We start from the raw sequence: 15,917 nt of genomic DNA on the forward strand, positions 1-15,917 counted from the left end.
CGCCGAAAAGTTTCGCCTCTTGATGTGGCCGTCTGCAATGAAGATGGAAGGGGTGGTGGGTGGTGTTTTCTTGGGGTTATGGGATTACAATGCAATGGATGAAGTCAGCAACCCACTAACTAGCTACGGGGTCCGTAGATTGAGTTGAGTTGAGTCGAGTTGAGTTAGAGAGCTACGACAGCCTTTCAGCCTTGAGCTCGGACCCGTCTTTGGCCTTTGGTCTTGGCGCATGGGGAGCTGGCCACAATCGAGTACCGCCAGCTGTCGACATTGCTAGTGGTCCAGGACACGTGAAATGCCATCTCGTCCAGCACATGAAAGCAACGCATCACATATGAATCTGTCTAGACCAGTGTCTCTCCTCTCTGCGTAACTTCTTATCCCGATTAGATTAGTTCGGGAGGCTTTGTCGTCTGCATATTGACTAATACGCACGTTCGATCACGACCGCCATCCACGTTAGCTGTAGCATTAGAAGCAAGTACCGAGAAAGTGTGGGGTTATGGTCTGAATTGCGGCATATCGAATGCCTTGAATCTCTCTCTTTCTCTCTCTCTCTCTCTCTCTCTCGTTGCGATTCCCAGGTGATAAGCATGCGAACCTGCGATATTTGCGCTGAGATATTCATTCCATGGCAACAGATGCAACCGATCAAGGGGGTAATAAGCCATGTATACATCCAGGCCAAGCAAGCAAGTGTAATGTTATTCTATTGGATCACCTGCGCCAACAAGCCAGGGCGAGCATTGAAGCTAGACTAGAGAAACCCCCCGCGTCAGTTGAACAGAACGCTGACCAGTTGGAATGCAATTCCGACATCGCCCGACTGGAGTCATCCAGGCAGCCAAGAGTTCCAACACCGAGGACACGATATGCACGTCGAAACGGGCGTCTCCTCATAGTTTCAATTAGCTGCATGCACTGTGCCATTTCCAGCCACTATTGCATGATTGCAGCTTGAGCTGCATCTGCTTTCGCCCTGCATTCTGGCCAGTCGAGAAAGCTTGCTCACCTGAACTCACATGTAGCCCACCAAGAGCCGCTCGTGTCACCAGACAGCTGCTGAAAGCCAAAGACCAGGAATGTACGGATCCGTACTGACAAGCCAGCCAACAAGCGAAGCTTCGACCCCAAAAAGGTCCCAACTAAAGACCAACCATCCATACCATCCATCCATCCAACCAAGCAAGTTCAAACTTACAGTATGCACACCTAAACCTGAATCTGAACCTGAACCTGAACCCGAACCCGAATCTGGGATTGGCACATGCACTACATCACAGTACGTACCCTGGACCCCCAGACGGACCCTCTCAGGCTGCCGTGCAGATCATCCAGTCCCGACTCCCGACTCTCGACTCTTTCCCAGCTACAACAGCTACAACCGCTCAAGTGACTCCTTCATCAGTTTTACTCACTTTCATCTTTCCTGCCGCCTTGTCAATTGAATGTAGGCAAACTCGCACGCATTAGTATCGCGGAGTCGGTGGCTGCACTTAGGTTTTCTAGTTACCCTCTTCTCATCTTCCATTCCTAACTGAAACTCGCCTGTTCGTCTTATCGGCACCTCGCCAACTACATCCACCTTGCCGGCGCCTCACTGTACCTCTTCAACTCTTTGGTGATTCTTGGGCACTGCGTCTACAGCCTTAGCTTGGCCGCCGCCATCATGTCTTCTACAATTGCTATCCCGTCGGCTCGGGGCTCCAAGTCCAATTACGGGGAGAGCTCTAAAGCTGCTTCAAGCTCCTCCTCGTCATCATCATACTCAACTTCCCCACAGAACCCAGGAATGAGCACTGCCTCGCCGGGACAGTCAGCTCATCGCTCTTACTTGCATCATCGACGACCAAGCCTGCTCAGTATGTCCCATCATCCAGCTTAATCTGCCCGACACGTTACTCACTAATTTTCTGTCCAGGCACTTCCTTCTGCAAAGATGAGTGCACCGTCATCAACATTGGTGACCCGGATGGCCCGCCCCGACTGGTAAGCCATCACCCCCACCTGCATCCCATAACCCTGGTTCAAACACAGGGCACTAACAGCGCTATCCGTAGATTTCCTATCTGTCCTCCAGCCAGGGCTTTGTTTGGAATCCAGAGATTTTCCTACCCTCTTACGTTGATTGCGACTACGTCCCGCTAGAGAATCGACGAGAGCCTGTGCACGAAATCCGACTCTCAGATGACGAAATCAAGAATATGCTACCGCAATAGGTCATGGCTTGGTCACGCTCGAGTCTCGTTGTTGCGGCACCACTCTAGCGAGAACACGACTATATCGTGCTATACAAAGTGTCCCGACTCGACCGCTGTCTTGCTTTGTATGACACGCTCCTGAAGCCAGAATGGCTTATATTACTATACTTGGCCCCCACAAACTGCTGGGGTGAACAGCCAAAATGACAGTCTTTGATGATCTGGTGTACTCGGTTGAACGGATGCGGGTTCATACGGAATGGAGTTATAAGGCACATAGGGTGGAGTTATATCATTTATGCTTTTCCAGCTCGGCAGGGCACGGTCTTGACTGGCGTTGGATTTCTCCTTCGAGTTCTTGCAATACGCCATGACTCCAAGGCTGCTGGACTTATTACGCCTTTGCGCTGATTTAGAGGTGTTGCTGGCTACATAGGTCATAAGATTCCCGTCTCCATCACTAGTCTTGATAGAGAGCTTTGAATGAAAGCGTTCGATCAGAACTTCGAGATCACGTTATTGAAGCCTGAGGTATTCAACCAGCCGGTAGGCGCAAACTAACACATAAATGCTAGAACTGACTCCTAGTGGATATCCACAGATAAGGTAATACGGAACAATCTTTGAAGCATGAAGCAGTAAACTGTGAAGATGTTTCGAGCGAGGAGTCGCACCTACAAACTCAACCGTGATACTCGACAAGCAACCCAGGGTCAACAAATCCAGACCTCCGTCCCGTTGTGGAGGGGGAAATGGCTAGTGGCTGGTTGAGTTACGGACAACGAACAACGGAATTGTCGATCAGCATGCTTTTTCTGCTGCTGCCTCCGTGACTGTTTCGATGCGCCGTTTCGAGGCCGCCTCAAGGTGAAACTGTCACGACATTGCGTCCTAAAGTGAGGCGGTGACGTTAGTTCACCCCATGGCCAAATCCCGCCCCTTCGCACCGTGCGCGACCTGTGTGCCCCGCTATTCCAAGGTGGATAGTATGTGCAGCTCAGGCGCTGATACAGAAAGCGACCCCCCGACCCCCCATAGCGCGTTCAAGTAACGTGGGGTTTAGTGCCGGGAGTCCATGTCCGGCAAATCGGCTAGGTCGTCTGTGGCATAGTACGTTGTATAGAAGTAGAGAGCACTCGGAAAGCTATAAAAGCCGGTATTTTAAAAGGGGATTCCTCATTATTGTAATGATTAATCGAAACACAATCGGGCGTATAAGTAATCTAGATTATTTTAAATTTTGGTGTTGTAATGTAAACGAAATTCTGAGCCGAGCTGGGATAATTTAGTTGTTGTGAATACCTTATTAATTAAAATCAGCCTTGTCCATGTTTTGCTTTTGCAGATGCTGCATATATGCCAGCAGCAAAGCATTTCACCCCTAAACGTTCTCCTTTTCTGTCGCTTCTCGTGAAGACTGACTATGAATCTGTATGACGCCCGAAGGCTTTTGTTTGGCAAAGGCCCCCAAAGTTCTTGGCCACTACTATGCTAAGGGAGACTTGGCATGACACAAGGAACCGCAATCAACTAACGAGCTCTTTGATAATTGAAAAATAATTTATAGCTCCTTATGGAATTATTGACAGCGACAATTCAATATGTTGTAAGTTCGGGGGGTGGGTGGGCTGAGAGTTTAGACGCCACTAGGTAGATTTGTTATGTTCAAACTGGCGAGGCGACACTGAGTCCTCGTTGCAAATTGTCAGTGGTTAGAAACATACAATTCGTAAACAGAAACCTTGTGGAACAGATTCTAGCGACAATGTAGCGATTTGTTCTCGTGTAGAGTATAGACAAAAAGCTATTATAACGAACATATTATGATAACAATGGCTTATATGATAACTTGACAAAGCTTTACCAATATGATCACATGTATAAATACTGCGGCTCACAAAATGAGTGTCGAGTGTTCGGTATCCATATTGCTAGAAAAGAATAAAAGACTGATAATCGAGACTTTATACAAAATTTTCAGATTCACGAACATTTCCAGCTCAATGCCTTCAAGTGGTACTCAGACTCAACCAGACGGGGCTGTGGTTGTGAGTGGTGCGCAGGGTATCGGAGCAGAGCAGGCAATCGCCCGAATTTCTGCACAACTCCAGCGCTTCACTGATGTTGTTGAATGGTCTGGAAAGCCTGATCTAGATCTTACTCTAGTTGTCGGCAGAGGTACTGATGACATACCGCAAGATGACACCCTCTCAAATTTCGTTGAAGCTGAATTCTTCGATGGTAAAGGAAAGCGTTTGCCACATCAATATGACGTCGAAGCCTTGAGAAAGTGGTTTGAGACAGTAGTGATTGGTCTCCGAGACGGGCAAACAGCCGAGGGATCGTTCAGAAAGGGAGATGATATCAGACTACTCGACCATTCCCACGTCAAGCTTGGTGAACCTAGCTGGCGTGTGTTTCTCACACGAGTTATGGCTGGCACGTTGCGACTTCCGATTCATGTAAAAACCGGGTTGGGTTATATCGAATTCCACAACCCGAACGCTAACTACCCTTCGAAACGGCTAGAGCTAGGTAGGCACGACGTGAGCAACTCTAGCATCACATCCTCCACATCTAAGATACGCAAGAGAACACACGTTCAAGCCCCTTCAGCCAACCCTGATGATATCTTCATAAACATCAACGATGTATTCAGAACATCGCCAACCGTGTTGGACGAACCAGACCCACAAAGCCTGATGAACGAAATCAATCCAAGTCTCGGCGACCGTTCGGAGATATGGACGCGCACATGTCGATTCTTTCAATGTCCAGAGGATACTACTGAGCTCCACGTCGCGGGTATCAACGCACCAGTAAAAGGACACCAGCTAGAGGCTGCATATGCTATCCTCACGCAAATGAACACAAGTATTGCTACGATTATGCTTAGCGACGCAATGGGGCTCGGAAAGACCTTGGAGGTGTTCCTTGTCATTGTTCTGTTCCATCAAATAAAGTTCGCGAGGGAGCAAAGGCTCGGACATCTTCCAGCGGATGTCAAATCCGAGCCTGGGCTGCAATGCCCACTGCAGGACACATCACCGTTTAACTTCGTATGTCCTTGCAACCCCCTGGGCGATGCGAGCATGATTGCCCGGGTATTGCCAGATCTACCCAGTATCATTACTGTCCTACCTGGATCAATGGGCCAGTGGGTCGAGCAGTGGGACAAATTCGTGGTCCAAACAGCGTCTGGAAATTACCCGCACGAGGCTATTGTCAAGCTTTTGGTTGAACATCCTGATTTTCCCGATCGTCAATGCAAATATATAGTGGAATTGACACACGCATTTGTTGAACCCCTGAACAGAGGAACCCCTTCCAGGCCGTTGTGGGACTATAAAACTTCAGGTAAGCCCGGTACCACCAAATATGTCATCCTCGTTTCTCCTCACGACTGCTCAAAATTACTCCATAAATTCCAGTATGATTACATTATTACAGCAGGCAATACTATTCCTGGCAACTGGCAAAGGCCTACTACGGCGATAACGGTTATCGGATTGGGTGCCTCGTTCATGTTTCTCGATGAATCCCATCGGTATTCCGGTGCAATTTCGGGTGCCGAAACTGAGGCAATTCGATTTCTCCGAACTTTGAGGATGTATGGCAAAAAGCCTGTCCTGGCCGTACCTGTCTCCGGAGAATTAAAAGATTCTGGGCCTGCGTACTGGTGGCCGTTCTTAAACCACGCCCTGGACACAGCACGCGACCACAAGTGGTCCCTTGACCTCGCAGGGATCAATGAGATCAAGAATCTCAAACCATATGTTGGGGATTACCAATGGCTAGCAAAAAACTTACACAGAACGAACAATAAGAGAGAACAAGCCGAGCTGAAAACCAACCTGCGTATTATGTTCAGTCAATTGCTGTCTCAGACCATGATAGCCAGGAAACAGTCAGATATGTTCCAAGGGCGCAAAATTGTCAATGTATCAGAAATAGAAGTGAGCGATGAGCTTTTACAAATACCAGCTGGGCTTGCAAAAGATGCGATCGACCTTCTCAATTCTAGGTGCCGGCTATTTCTCCAACGCTTGTACGATGAACAAATGACAGTGTATGCGAGAGGTGAGATTCCCAAGCCAACACACGCCGCAGTCCAAAGCGCGTTCCTGGACGATTATGACCACATAAGCAACATGCGATATTACAATGGTCAAGATGCAACCTTTCTTACAGCACAGCGATCCACAGTATGTCCAGCTGTCGCCGAACTGTCAGAATTAAGATTGTTTAGCGAAAAGTGGTACGAGTATGAAGGTGTGAAAGATTACATGTCGAAGATTTCAAATATTCTCTGTAACGGACACATAAGCGGAAATATATACAAAGAAATTGAGACCATCCTCGCGAACACGCCATGGTGGAGCCGCCGCAGCGAACTGTATCGAACGTCCACCAAACTCCAATGGACAAAAAATTGGATTGAACGAAATCTCCTGCAAGGCAGAGCCCTACGTCCGCTGCAGGTTGAAGACGGCGATCATATGAACGTGCAGCACGCAGTTATCTTCACAGATAACCCGTTAGACTCATTCTTGACATTCATGTTGCTATACCCCAAGCTCCAGGAAGTCGACTTCATGCTCCTGCACGCTCATGTGCCGACCGGGCCAAGAAGATTTGGTCCGAGCCTTCATCACCGATCATACTACTCAGAATGGATGTCCAGAAAATGTCCGGGGTGGGATAGTCCCCCAAAAGTGCTCATTACGTCTTACAACGTTGGCGGATTTGGTCTCAATCTTCAGAGGGCTAACAATGTCATCCTGCTGACCGAAGCGCCGAATCCGAAGGTCGAGGCTCAGGCCATCGCCCGAGTCATGAGACTCGGACAGAGGCTGCCGATGAGGGGCTTCAAGCTCAGGTATGAGAGCCACGCAATGGAAAGCGTTCGCTGTTGTGTGAACAACAACAAGTTGGCACTTGCAGCGGTCGTCCCAGAAGAGGCTGCCATGGGATCCCCTCCCGGTGTAGCCGAGCCGGCAGATGAGTTGAGAGGCACGGCTGGCCATTCCGCAGACCCGACAGACATGTCGCCTGATACATCAAGCAACATGGACGACAGTTCGCTCGAACTTAGCTCCGGGGGCGGATTGTCTAGACAAGTGGACGATGTTTCGTCTGCTACATTGGCCAACACAGACGACACGCTCGATCCATATCTCGAGCTATATGACTACAGGGGTAGAATCTCAAGAGAAGCGGACGATGATTTATCTGATACATTAGATAATACGGACGACACGCTCGATCCACATGACTACAGGGACGGGATGCCAAGCCAAGTGGACGATGATTTATCTGATACATTAGATAATACGGATGATACGCTCGACCTATAAAGAGGCGGAATGATAAGCGGTTGTCGATTCGCCTGGATAGTCGAAGCCCGTTGTTCCGCATTAGCATGGCATAAGTAAATAGGAGCAACATGTGAGTCTTGTACGAACACATGCACCCGCTCGATGCAGAATAAAATAACATTTGATTGATCCCCAAACACATGAATGAATAACATGATCGCAAGAAAAAACCGCAATGCCCAGTTGCTGTTCCGAAACGCCGCGCGATGCTTAGAATCCCTGACTGGACAGGTCGCACTATCCTGGTTTCGTAGTTTCGACAGGCCCGGACATCGAGACCACGCTCAAGAAGATGTTCCAGAGAAAACCGACGCAAGAAGAGACAATGACGCGCCACCTCACCGGTACCCAGAGGAAGTTGCACATTGCGACAATGGGCCAGAGATTCCAGCCCGCCCTCACCAGCCTCCAGAGCTTCTCCTCAATTACCCCGAAAACATCCACAAAATGCGGCACGCGGGCGATGTTGGTGATGATCAGGAACGTGGAGATCATAACACACAAACCAACAGTCTGGTCTGCGATGAGTTTGGCGACGACATTTCTCCAGCTGAGTTTGGCCGTTGCGCCTCCGGCTTGACCCGCCGCAGGCGCCGGCGCCGGTATCGTTATGGCCACATCCTTGTCCTTCTCCCCGGGCGCAATCACAGGTGGCTGTCCGACCTTGGGTATGGTATGTGTAGGGAACTGCCGTTCCAGGAAGAGATGCCAAGCATAGCCGATGTGAGCGCCGACGAATCCAAACACGGCGAACTCGAGGATGCGCTGAAGGTCCAGGGGCTGGCGTTCTGCAGTAGTTGTCCACTGCACGGCTAGCTGAGCTGTTAGGTTGGCGGCTGCTTTGATAAAGGTGTTGTGGATCGCCGTCTGGATCATGGACGGCATGGCGTCAAGTTTGATTGTGATGCAGCTGGATCCAACGATCCGGTACTGCGCTGACGACTTGGTGCCAGTACGGTTTGAGTTTCGATCACGCGACCATGACTTCTGCGTCTGTTACCTTGAGAAACAGCAAAAGTTGAAAGACACGTTTACATGGTTTCAAGTAATCTCGGCTACTTCCGCGGTCATCTCGGGGCCCGGCAAGATGGCACTTGTGGGGGCTTTCAGGGGCATTGAGCGCCAACAGTCAAGTCCATGGCATTGCTGGCAAGAAACCCCTAACCATATAGACGAAGCTTCAGGTCAGAATATGAAAGTCGGTCCAGTTGCGGATGACTCCAAAACTGAACGTATTGGAGAGCAAACGCCATCGTTGACATGCATACAGTTGTGAGACGCGATTGAACGACCTAGCATCAATAAATTTGGCTAAGCAATGATGACATGCATATACTAACTTCATAGACAACTTCATTCGTAAGTCAATCATTTTCCGGTAGGGTCAAGATAGTTGCATGGAGCAACAAGTATAATGCAAACGCTATGCTGTTTAGTCCGAGTCAAGACTGCCGAAGGGCCAAGCATTATCCTACGATAGGTATAGTGAAACCTCCCATCATCGTCGAGAATGACGAGCAACGCTATAAGGTGCTTCTAGTCTTTGAATACGGAAACCATGGTTGCATGGCAAGTTTTTACTTGCGTCCTTGTGTACTAGTAGACCGAATTGCTCTAGTTGAGGCAGCGGTAAATGCAAGGTGTTTCGTTTGATGGATCGGCAAATCCGAAGATGATCTGGGAGCATCATTCTGGGTTCCGATCGCTTTGTCAGTTCAAACCGCAAGCACGCTGCGATTTGTGCCCAGCACGAAAAGCGCAACGGTAAACGTCCGGCTTTTGTATTCCGTGGGCATCGCTCTATTCGTAAATATTCGCAGCCACGATTGCAACGTGCACTTGGGGAGTGTCAATGGAATCGCTGCGAATGTCTTTACAACCTTACACGAGATGGGTGGACTGCTCTCACAGTGGCGCGTGGTGAAGTGATCACCAATGCGTTGGGGAGACCGAAACTGGCAGAAAACTGTACCTAGAATCACGTGACGTCGCCCGATCACGCAATTTTCGAGTCGTAGCTCGTACCCACCAGTAACACCACGCGGCAGCGCAGCGAAGTGCCTTTTCCGGAAATCGCATATACAGGGCACCTTTTAGGTGTTCCAGTATCATTGATACTTCTTCTTGACTGTCTTATTTCGGATTAGCAACCCAGCACATGATGGCTACGCCGTTACATGTGATATCGGGCGCTCATGCCTGGAGGCCCCTAAGTACAAAGACAATAAGATGTCGACATTTCTCGCCACAACGAGTATCAAGAGTTGGCAGTATAGCTCTCTTGAAACTGACTGGTACAATGGGTTTCAACGATATTTCACGTTATAGCACGCCTGCTCCATATTCGACTGCTGCCCCGAAACAACAGGATGTTGCCGCAATCGTAGTTGGTGGCGGTGCTGCTGGTATAGCCGTGCTGGGAAGCCTGTTAGAGAGGATAGGCCACGGAAAGATCGCTTGGGTCGACACTGAGTTCAAAGGTGGCCGCATCAACCGCAAGTACCGCGAGGTTCCTAGCAATACCAAAGTCGGCCTTTTCCTAGCATATGCGCAGGCGACCAAACCCTTTCTGGAGGTATTGGAGAATACGCCCAAGCCGAATGCTGTAACGGCTTTAGAAGATTTGCCACAAGATAGCACTTGTTCATTGGGCTACGCTGGAGATATGCTCAAACTGCTTTCTGATGGTTTGGTGAAGCATCCAAGAGTAGAGCGACACGAGGGCAAGGTCGCAGAGGCGAGCTTCGAGCCAGGGGTAAGCCAGGCCCTTCACACCCGCATGATTGCGTTCACTGATGATCTCAATTACAGAGTACAGAATGGTCACTGAAAATTCAAGAGACTAAGACCGGAACCCTGCAAACCCGCAAGGCACCACTGGTTGTTTACTGCACAGGATCCTCACCGACTGCGGTGCAACTTCCTGGCGCATCTTCCACAAGACCACGTCTCTTGGACCTCGATCTAGCCCTTAAGCCATCTGATCTGGAAACAACCATCTCCAAAGACAAGGCGGTCACCGTCGGCGTCGTGGGCGCTTCACACTCTGCCATTCTAGTCATCATGAACCTCTTTAAATTGACACAACAGACCCACCCACATCTGAAGATACGTTGGTTTTCACGGTCACCGAGCCTTAAATACGCTATATACAATGACGGGTGGATTTTATACGATAACACTGGACTGAAAGGTGAGGCCGCGCGATTTGCTAAGGAGCAGCTCGACGGCGAGAACCTGAACAAGAGTGATGCTGGAAAGGTTATTCGCAGAGTAGATTGCTCTGGTGGGGTGGAGAAGGAGAAAGAAGCCATGAAGCGTGAGCTGCCAGAATGCGATTACGTAGTTCAGGCCGTTGGTTTCACGCGGGATCCCCTGCCCAGCATGCAGGAAATACTTGAGTTCGACCACAATACCGGCGGCTTCAAGGACACGAGTACTGGCAAAGAGCTGCGGGGCTTATTTGGCGCTGGCATTGCATTCCCGGAAAGGGTTGTTGACAAGGTGGGTAATGTAGAGCATGCTGTTGGGTTCTTCAAGTTTATGAAGTTCTTGAAGAGAGTCGTTCCGGAGTGGGTTTCGAAGGCTTACCCTTGAAGAATTATTTAGACGGGGACAAGGTGCACAATGCTGCCACCCGACTGCGAACGTTAGAACACAGCCTTCTGTATCATAGACTTCAACAGTTGTTATAGATGTACATCAGACCCACATATTTCAGTAAAATTATAAACCAAGCAAGAGACAATCGCACAATATCAGGCAGTGCAATGGGGTTGAGTCATAAGTTCGAATCAATTGAGCATTATCCAACGACTTGGGCTATTCGATTGTGACCTTATGCATTTCGAACCGAACCACTAAACAGGTCCTTCCAAAAGTTTCATGGCTTCTTGCAGGGAGGGGACGTTCTCTCGGCGAGCAGTATCCAGACGAGTTTTGCTATCGATAGACCCCAATTTTTCATGTGATTCTGCATCTTTCTTACTCCTGAGAGTCTTCTTAGCTTGCCTTTTAAGCCGCCTCCCTCTCAATTTGTATCTTTCATTGTCCGGAGTCCCCATGATGCGCATCGCTAAGGCCCTCAAAAGGTCACTGTCAACAGAATCTAGGTCTCCGACATCGACGAGGAAACGCTTTGGAGGAACCGAAAGCAGAGGGTCCCCAGTGGGCGGTAGTGTGGGAAGAGGATAATCCGGGATCGGAAACTTTTCGAAATTATACCACCCGTTATCAGCGAGGCGCCTCGCGTAATGCCATTTTGGCTCCATTCGAGAGTTCCTCATACCAATCCAGATGCTGCAATCGACTTGAACGTAGTCTGTATCGGGCGACTGTTCTGGTGTGGCTGCGCATCGGAAACCTACTTTTTGATATATTTCGCGAACCATATTGAGTAGTGCATGACGTGTTCGATCCCCATCTCGCGTTGGTCCCAGTGGTTTTTTGGTTCCGAGCCAAGTATCAAGGGCATGGCCCCTGTTGATTTGGCCCCTGATTGTCATCGACAGAGAGTTGTCCGGACATGTTGGATCATACTCTTCTTCATGAGTACGTTCCTTGACCATCGTTGAATAGACTTTTTGATCACACACATAAAACAAACAGTTATGATCAAAGTAAGAAGAAATCAGTAATGGTTCATCCTGTAGCCTTTATAACACATTCGTAGAGACACAATTGTGACTACTTTTCAGCGAGAGTGGACACATGACCTGAGATTGTCCACTGCCTAACGTCATAAATTGAATAACAGTAGCATAAACTAATGACCATCCTCGCATTAGGCGATGGTCTCTTTGTTCAAATTGCGATGTTGGTTGGTGACAAGAATATTCACGCGAGCTTGCGATCGGCCTTCCTTTGTCTGTCGGTGGTCATGAGACCAAAATCTTACAATTTTGCTCCAGAGGCAGAAAGCTCCAGTAGATGCAAACCAGCTTCAACAGACATATGAGCCATGTTGGTTCAATCTTGAGAATTGTCCTTCTTTGGGGCTACATGAATAAGGTTCAGCGCAGGCCGCATAAGCGAGCAGCAGGTGCTGTCATTACGATTTGCGTTAATATGAATGTCCCTAGCCGCTGATTTTGCACCCCGAGTTTGTAATCCCGGAAGAACCAGATGTTAGAACTAATTAGAGCTGCACGCGTACTCTGCCCATTAGAAAATCGCGTCAGCGTTTGTTTCTATGACAGTTTCTACAGTTGATATAGAACACTGTTGTAGTGAAGGTTTAATATGATGCACTAAAAGGAAGAGCCTGAATCTACTCGAGCATAGGATAGTAAATACAGTGCTCGCGTGAGTGTAGGATCGCAAGTGTAACGCGCTAAGCGTAAAAGAATAGTATAGGTACTGTCAAGTAGTATATAGAAGTCCGAGTCTACAAAAGCGAATATCGGTGTACAGAAAGTGGGCATATACCCACTGGTTAAGTCAGGCGATCACCACTTCCTGAGTTAGGTGATCCGAGAGCTCGTCGCCTTAGTGTACGGAGTGCTCCCGTACACTGTGGCCATCTATGGTCATCCATATTGCCACAGTTTCACATACATAACCCTGCATTATCCAAATGATATCCTGAGTGAGATGACTGACAAATCTCGGCATATCATGATGTGTGCAAAGATGACTCGCGACGCGAAGAAGCTGTCGTTCAATGGGACAATTTATAAGCTGGTCTCCAGCCGTGCTATGCTCGGGACCGAAGCACGGGGCCCCGAGACGCTAGCACTAGACTAACCTAGTGGTCAGCAAGGAACACGGGGTTACATCATGACTATTTGTATCAACAGCACCATCGGCAAAACAAACATATGGAAACCATCTCAGGTTGTTCATTCGCATAACCTATTTCAAGGTTGTACTGCTATTGAAGCCGCGCTTAACAAAATGTCCGGATCGCAGGACAAGCCGAAAGGCAAAAAGCAATTCGACCTGATACATCGGGGGAGGAAGCAGCCCTCACCCTTGGGCACTGCGACTTTCATCGGTCTACGACTCTTGGACATACCGTGGCAATATCATCTGCTGCATGATGGAACGGCCGAACACGCAATCAGCGCGCTGAGATTGCCTGTCATAGTATCTGGTGCACAGCAGACGGCGGCCGCTCTCACCACGACAGGCGTGGCATGGCTGGCGCCCATTGGCCTGCCTGTGCCTCGTCTCATCCTTCTCGCCATGGCCACTGGATCGACACTGAAGCAGATTTTCTGGCAGACCTATTTGAGCCAGGAAGAGTTTCCGCCTGGTGCTGCGGCGGCTGTCAGCATCTACAACACCCTCGTCAACACAGCCAACACGCTGCTCTTCGTTTGCGCGTCTACTTCTTCCTGGACATCTTGGGGCCCAAGAGTTACGGTCCTTGGTGCGGAACTACCTCTATCTACCGTTCTGGGATCTGTGGCATATGCGGCAGGTATAACAATTGAGACGGTGGCGGAGTACCAGCGATTAAAATTCAAACAAAACCCGAAGAACGAGGGCAAGGTGTGTAAGGTTGGTCTTTGGAGTTGGGCGAGGCACATCAACTATTTCGGGTACGCCTTGTGGCGCGGAGGTTACTGCATGGCTGCAGCAGGCTGGATCGGCGGCCTTGCTATGGGCATCTGGCAGGGTTGGGACTTGAGTACTCGAGCTGCGGGTGTCTTGGACGACTACTGTACCAACAAGTACGGTGAACAGTGGGCACAGTTCAAGAGAGATGTGCCTTACCGCATCGTACCGGGTCTTTACTAAGCACTCAGATTGAATCACCGAAATCGAAATGCGTGTAAGATGGAAACTAATTGTATCATTATCATAGGTAGATCTAACCCGAGATGTCCAGGCCTATAGCGCCTGCTACCATAACCACGGAGTAATGTGGACCCATTATTACCGCCATATTAAATATAGTAAAAAGTTTAAAAGATGAAGCCAAGGATTGTGAGAATCAGGTTGGAAAGAATGCTTTCTCCGTTGTTGATTGCATCGGAAAGCTTCTTGGCAAGCGGGGACTGGGAGCCCAAGCTGTTGAGCCACTTGTCCATGTTTCTTTGGTCAGGTGCAGAATAGCGCGTGATCGCTGAGGGAAGGACCTTGGTGCACTCAGTCAGGTTGTTGATGTTGTTGACACCCAGTAAGCTGAGACGAATATACTCGCGGGCGTAGTCTTCGTTCCAGTGTTGCTGTCCGCCAGATCCTGCAAATGCTTGAAACTCAGGCTTTGTTGAGGGATGTTGTGACAAGGACACATCACTGGGGAACATGAAAACACGCTGGGGAGTGGGGGCCGTTCCCAGAGTCTGGCCATAGAATAAAACATCCCAAACACCGGGGGTGCTATCTTGGGGGTCCCCTGCCCGGCTGGTGTTGACGAAAAACTGCTGGCTCGTTGTGTGTGCGCCTAGCAGAGCTACTAGCCCATGCGGGCTTATAGTCTTATCCTCAAAGAGCTGAATAAGGGCATCCGCTTCCTGGAAGGGGCTTGGAAGCAGTCGAGGATTCTGGACCGAGCTGTCCTTGCGGCCAACAAAGGAGCGGACCCGAGGTCCTAACGGACAAACCACAGTTGCCACATTAGCACTCATCTGGATGAGATCTGACATGGTGACGGTGCTGAAGCCCTGCTGGTCGTGCCACTTTGCGTACCATTCCTTCATTTTAGCTCCGATGTCTTGCAGTCCCTGGTTCTCCGGCAGTGTCAACTCATCGTTGAGACATATAGAGCCATCAGCACCTCCTGGTAGCCCTTGAGCAGCAGTTTGCTTTGACCAGCCGCCAGCATCGTGGAAGCCCAGACGGACAGCGGCGCGAGCCCATTTTGTACAACGACCAGAAGAGCCTCTAAATAGCTGGGCCATATCGTCTGCAATGTATTTCCAGACACAGCACGTATCCTTAGCACAAGCAGCACTCTTCAAGGCTGGCACACCACGATAGGTCTCGGAGCTCTCAGGGTTCCCTCCGCCAAGGAGGAGTTCTTTGACATTCTTGCCGACAGTGCTAAGATCGGCATCTTGTAGTGTAAGGAGGTCACCAATGAGCTCGGTGGAGTCCGACTCATCAGCATCGCTTTGTCTGGCTTTAATTTCTGCTAACTGCTTGCCCATACCAGGATAAGCCAAGGCCGCGTTGAGCATCGCCGAAGCGGTGAAAAAAGAAGACAGGCGCATGGTGTGTAGATTGAACGAAAGACTTGTTGAGTTATGAACGAATGGCAGGGTATTTCGGAAATGATAGATGCAGCAAATGCTGTTCTGGAGACGGATGAGAGAATGATGATGTGAAACAAGTATGGTCAAGAAAGAAACGAGGATAGCATCGCCTACATATACACATCACAGATCAT

General features: G+C 49.3%; 7 protein-coding genes across 7 annotated transcripts; 4 read left to right on the plus strand and 3 right to left on the minus strand.

Annotated features, from left to right (window-relative positions):
* The first annotated feature begins 1,559 nt into the window (after positions 1-1,559).
* Positions 1,560-2,291, plus strand: BKA67DRAFT_268778 (uncharacterized protein). The gene is made up of 3 exons (XM_046095862.1): positions 1,560-1,862; positions 1,922-1,989; positions 2,061-2,291. The coding sequence occupies exons 1-3, from the start codon at positions 1,670-1,672 to the stop codon at positions 2,217-2,219; spliced, it is 420 nt and encodes a 139-aa protein (XP_045958307.1). The 5' UTR covers positions 1,560-1,669; the 3' UTR covers positions 2,220-2,291.
* A 1,511-nt stretch (positions 2,292-3,802) lies between these two features.
* Positions 3,803-7,584, plus strand: BKA67DRAFT_676567 (uncharacterized protein; the record flags this gene model as incomplete). The annotated part of the gene is made up of 3 exons (XM_046108810.1): positions 3,803-3,807; positions 4,183-5,558; positions 5,652-7,584. The coding sequence occupies 3 exons, from the start codon at positions 3,803-3,805 to the stop codon at positions 7,556-7,558; spliced, it is 3,288 nt and encodes a 1,095-aa protein (XP_045958308.1). The 3' UTR covers positions 7,559-7,584.
* BKA67DRAFT_564022 (uncharacterized protein) lies at positions 7,336-8,955 on the minus strand. Its single transcript, XM_046102696.1, has one exon. The coding sequence runs from the start codon at positions 8,462-8,464 to the stop codon at positions 7,817-7,819; it is 648 nt and encodes a 215-aa protein (XP_045958309.1). The 5' UTR covers positions 8,465-8,955; the 3' UTR covers positions 7,336-7,816.
* A 546-nt stretch (positions 8,956-9,501) lies between these two features.
* BKA67DRAFT_564024 (pyridine nucleotide-disulfide oxidoreductase-domain-containing protein) lies at positions 9,502-11,316 on the plus strand. Its single transcript, XM_046102697.1, has 2 exons — positions 9,502-10,334; positions 10,391-11,316. Exons 1-2 carry the CDS (start codon positions 9,738-9,740, stop codon positions 11,174-11,176), a joined length of 1,383 nt encoding a protein of 460 aa, XP_045958310.1. The 5' UTR covers positions 9,502-9,737; the 3' UTR covers positions 11,177-11,316.
* A 50-nt stretch (positions 11,317-11,366) lies between these two features.
* BKA67DRAFT_268832 (uncharacterized protein) lies at positions 11,367-12,233 on the minus strand. Its single transcript, XM_046095863.1, has one exon. The coding sequence runs from the start codon at positions 12,145-12,147 to the stop codon at positions 11,440-11,442; it is 708 nt and encodes a 235-aa protein (XP_045958311.1). The 5' UTR covers positions 12,148-12,233; the 3' UTR covers positions 11,367-11,439.
* Positions 12,234-13,474: 1,241 nt separating this feature from the next.
* Positions 13,475-14,323, plus strand: BKA67DRAFT_518290 (uncharacterized protein; the record flags this gene model as incomplete). Its single annotated transcript, XM_046097994.1, has 1 exon — positions 13,475-14,323. One exon carries the CDS (start codon positions 13,475-13,477, stop codon positions 14,321-14,323), a length of 849 nt encoding a protein of 282 aa, XP_045958312.1.
* A 167-nt stretch (positions 14,324-14,490) lies between these two features.
* Positions 14,491-15,708, minus strand: BKA67DRAFT_658375 (peroxidase; the record flags this gene model as incomplete). The annotated part of the gene is made up of 1 exon (XM_046107268.1): positions 14,491-15,708. The coding sequence occupies one exon, from the start codon at positions 15,706-15,708 to the stop codon at positions 14,491-14,493; it is 1,218 nt and encodes a 405-aa protein (XP_045958313.1).
* Between the last annotated feature and the right edge of the window lie 209 nt (positions 15,709-15,917).

The sequence above is a fragment of the Truncatella angustata genome, assembly GCF_020726525.1.
Source record: "Truncatella angustata strain MPI-SDFR-AT-0073 chromosome Unknown BKA67scaffold_4, whole genome shotgun sequence".
In the NCBI taxonomy this organism is placed as follows: domain Eukaryota; kingdom Fungi; phylum Ascomycota; class Sordariomycetes; order Amphisphaeriales; family Sporocadaceae; genus Truncatella; species Truncatella angustata.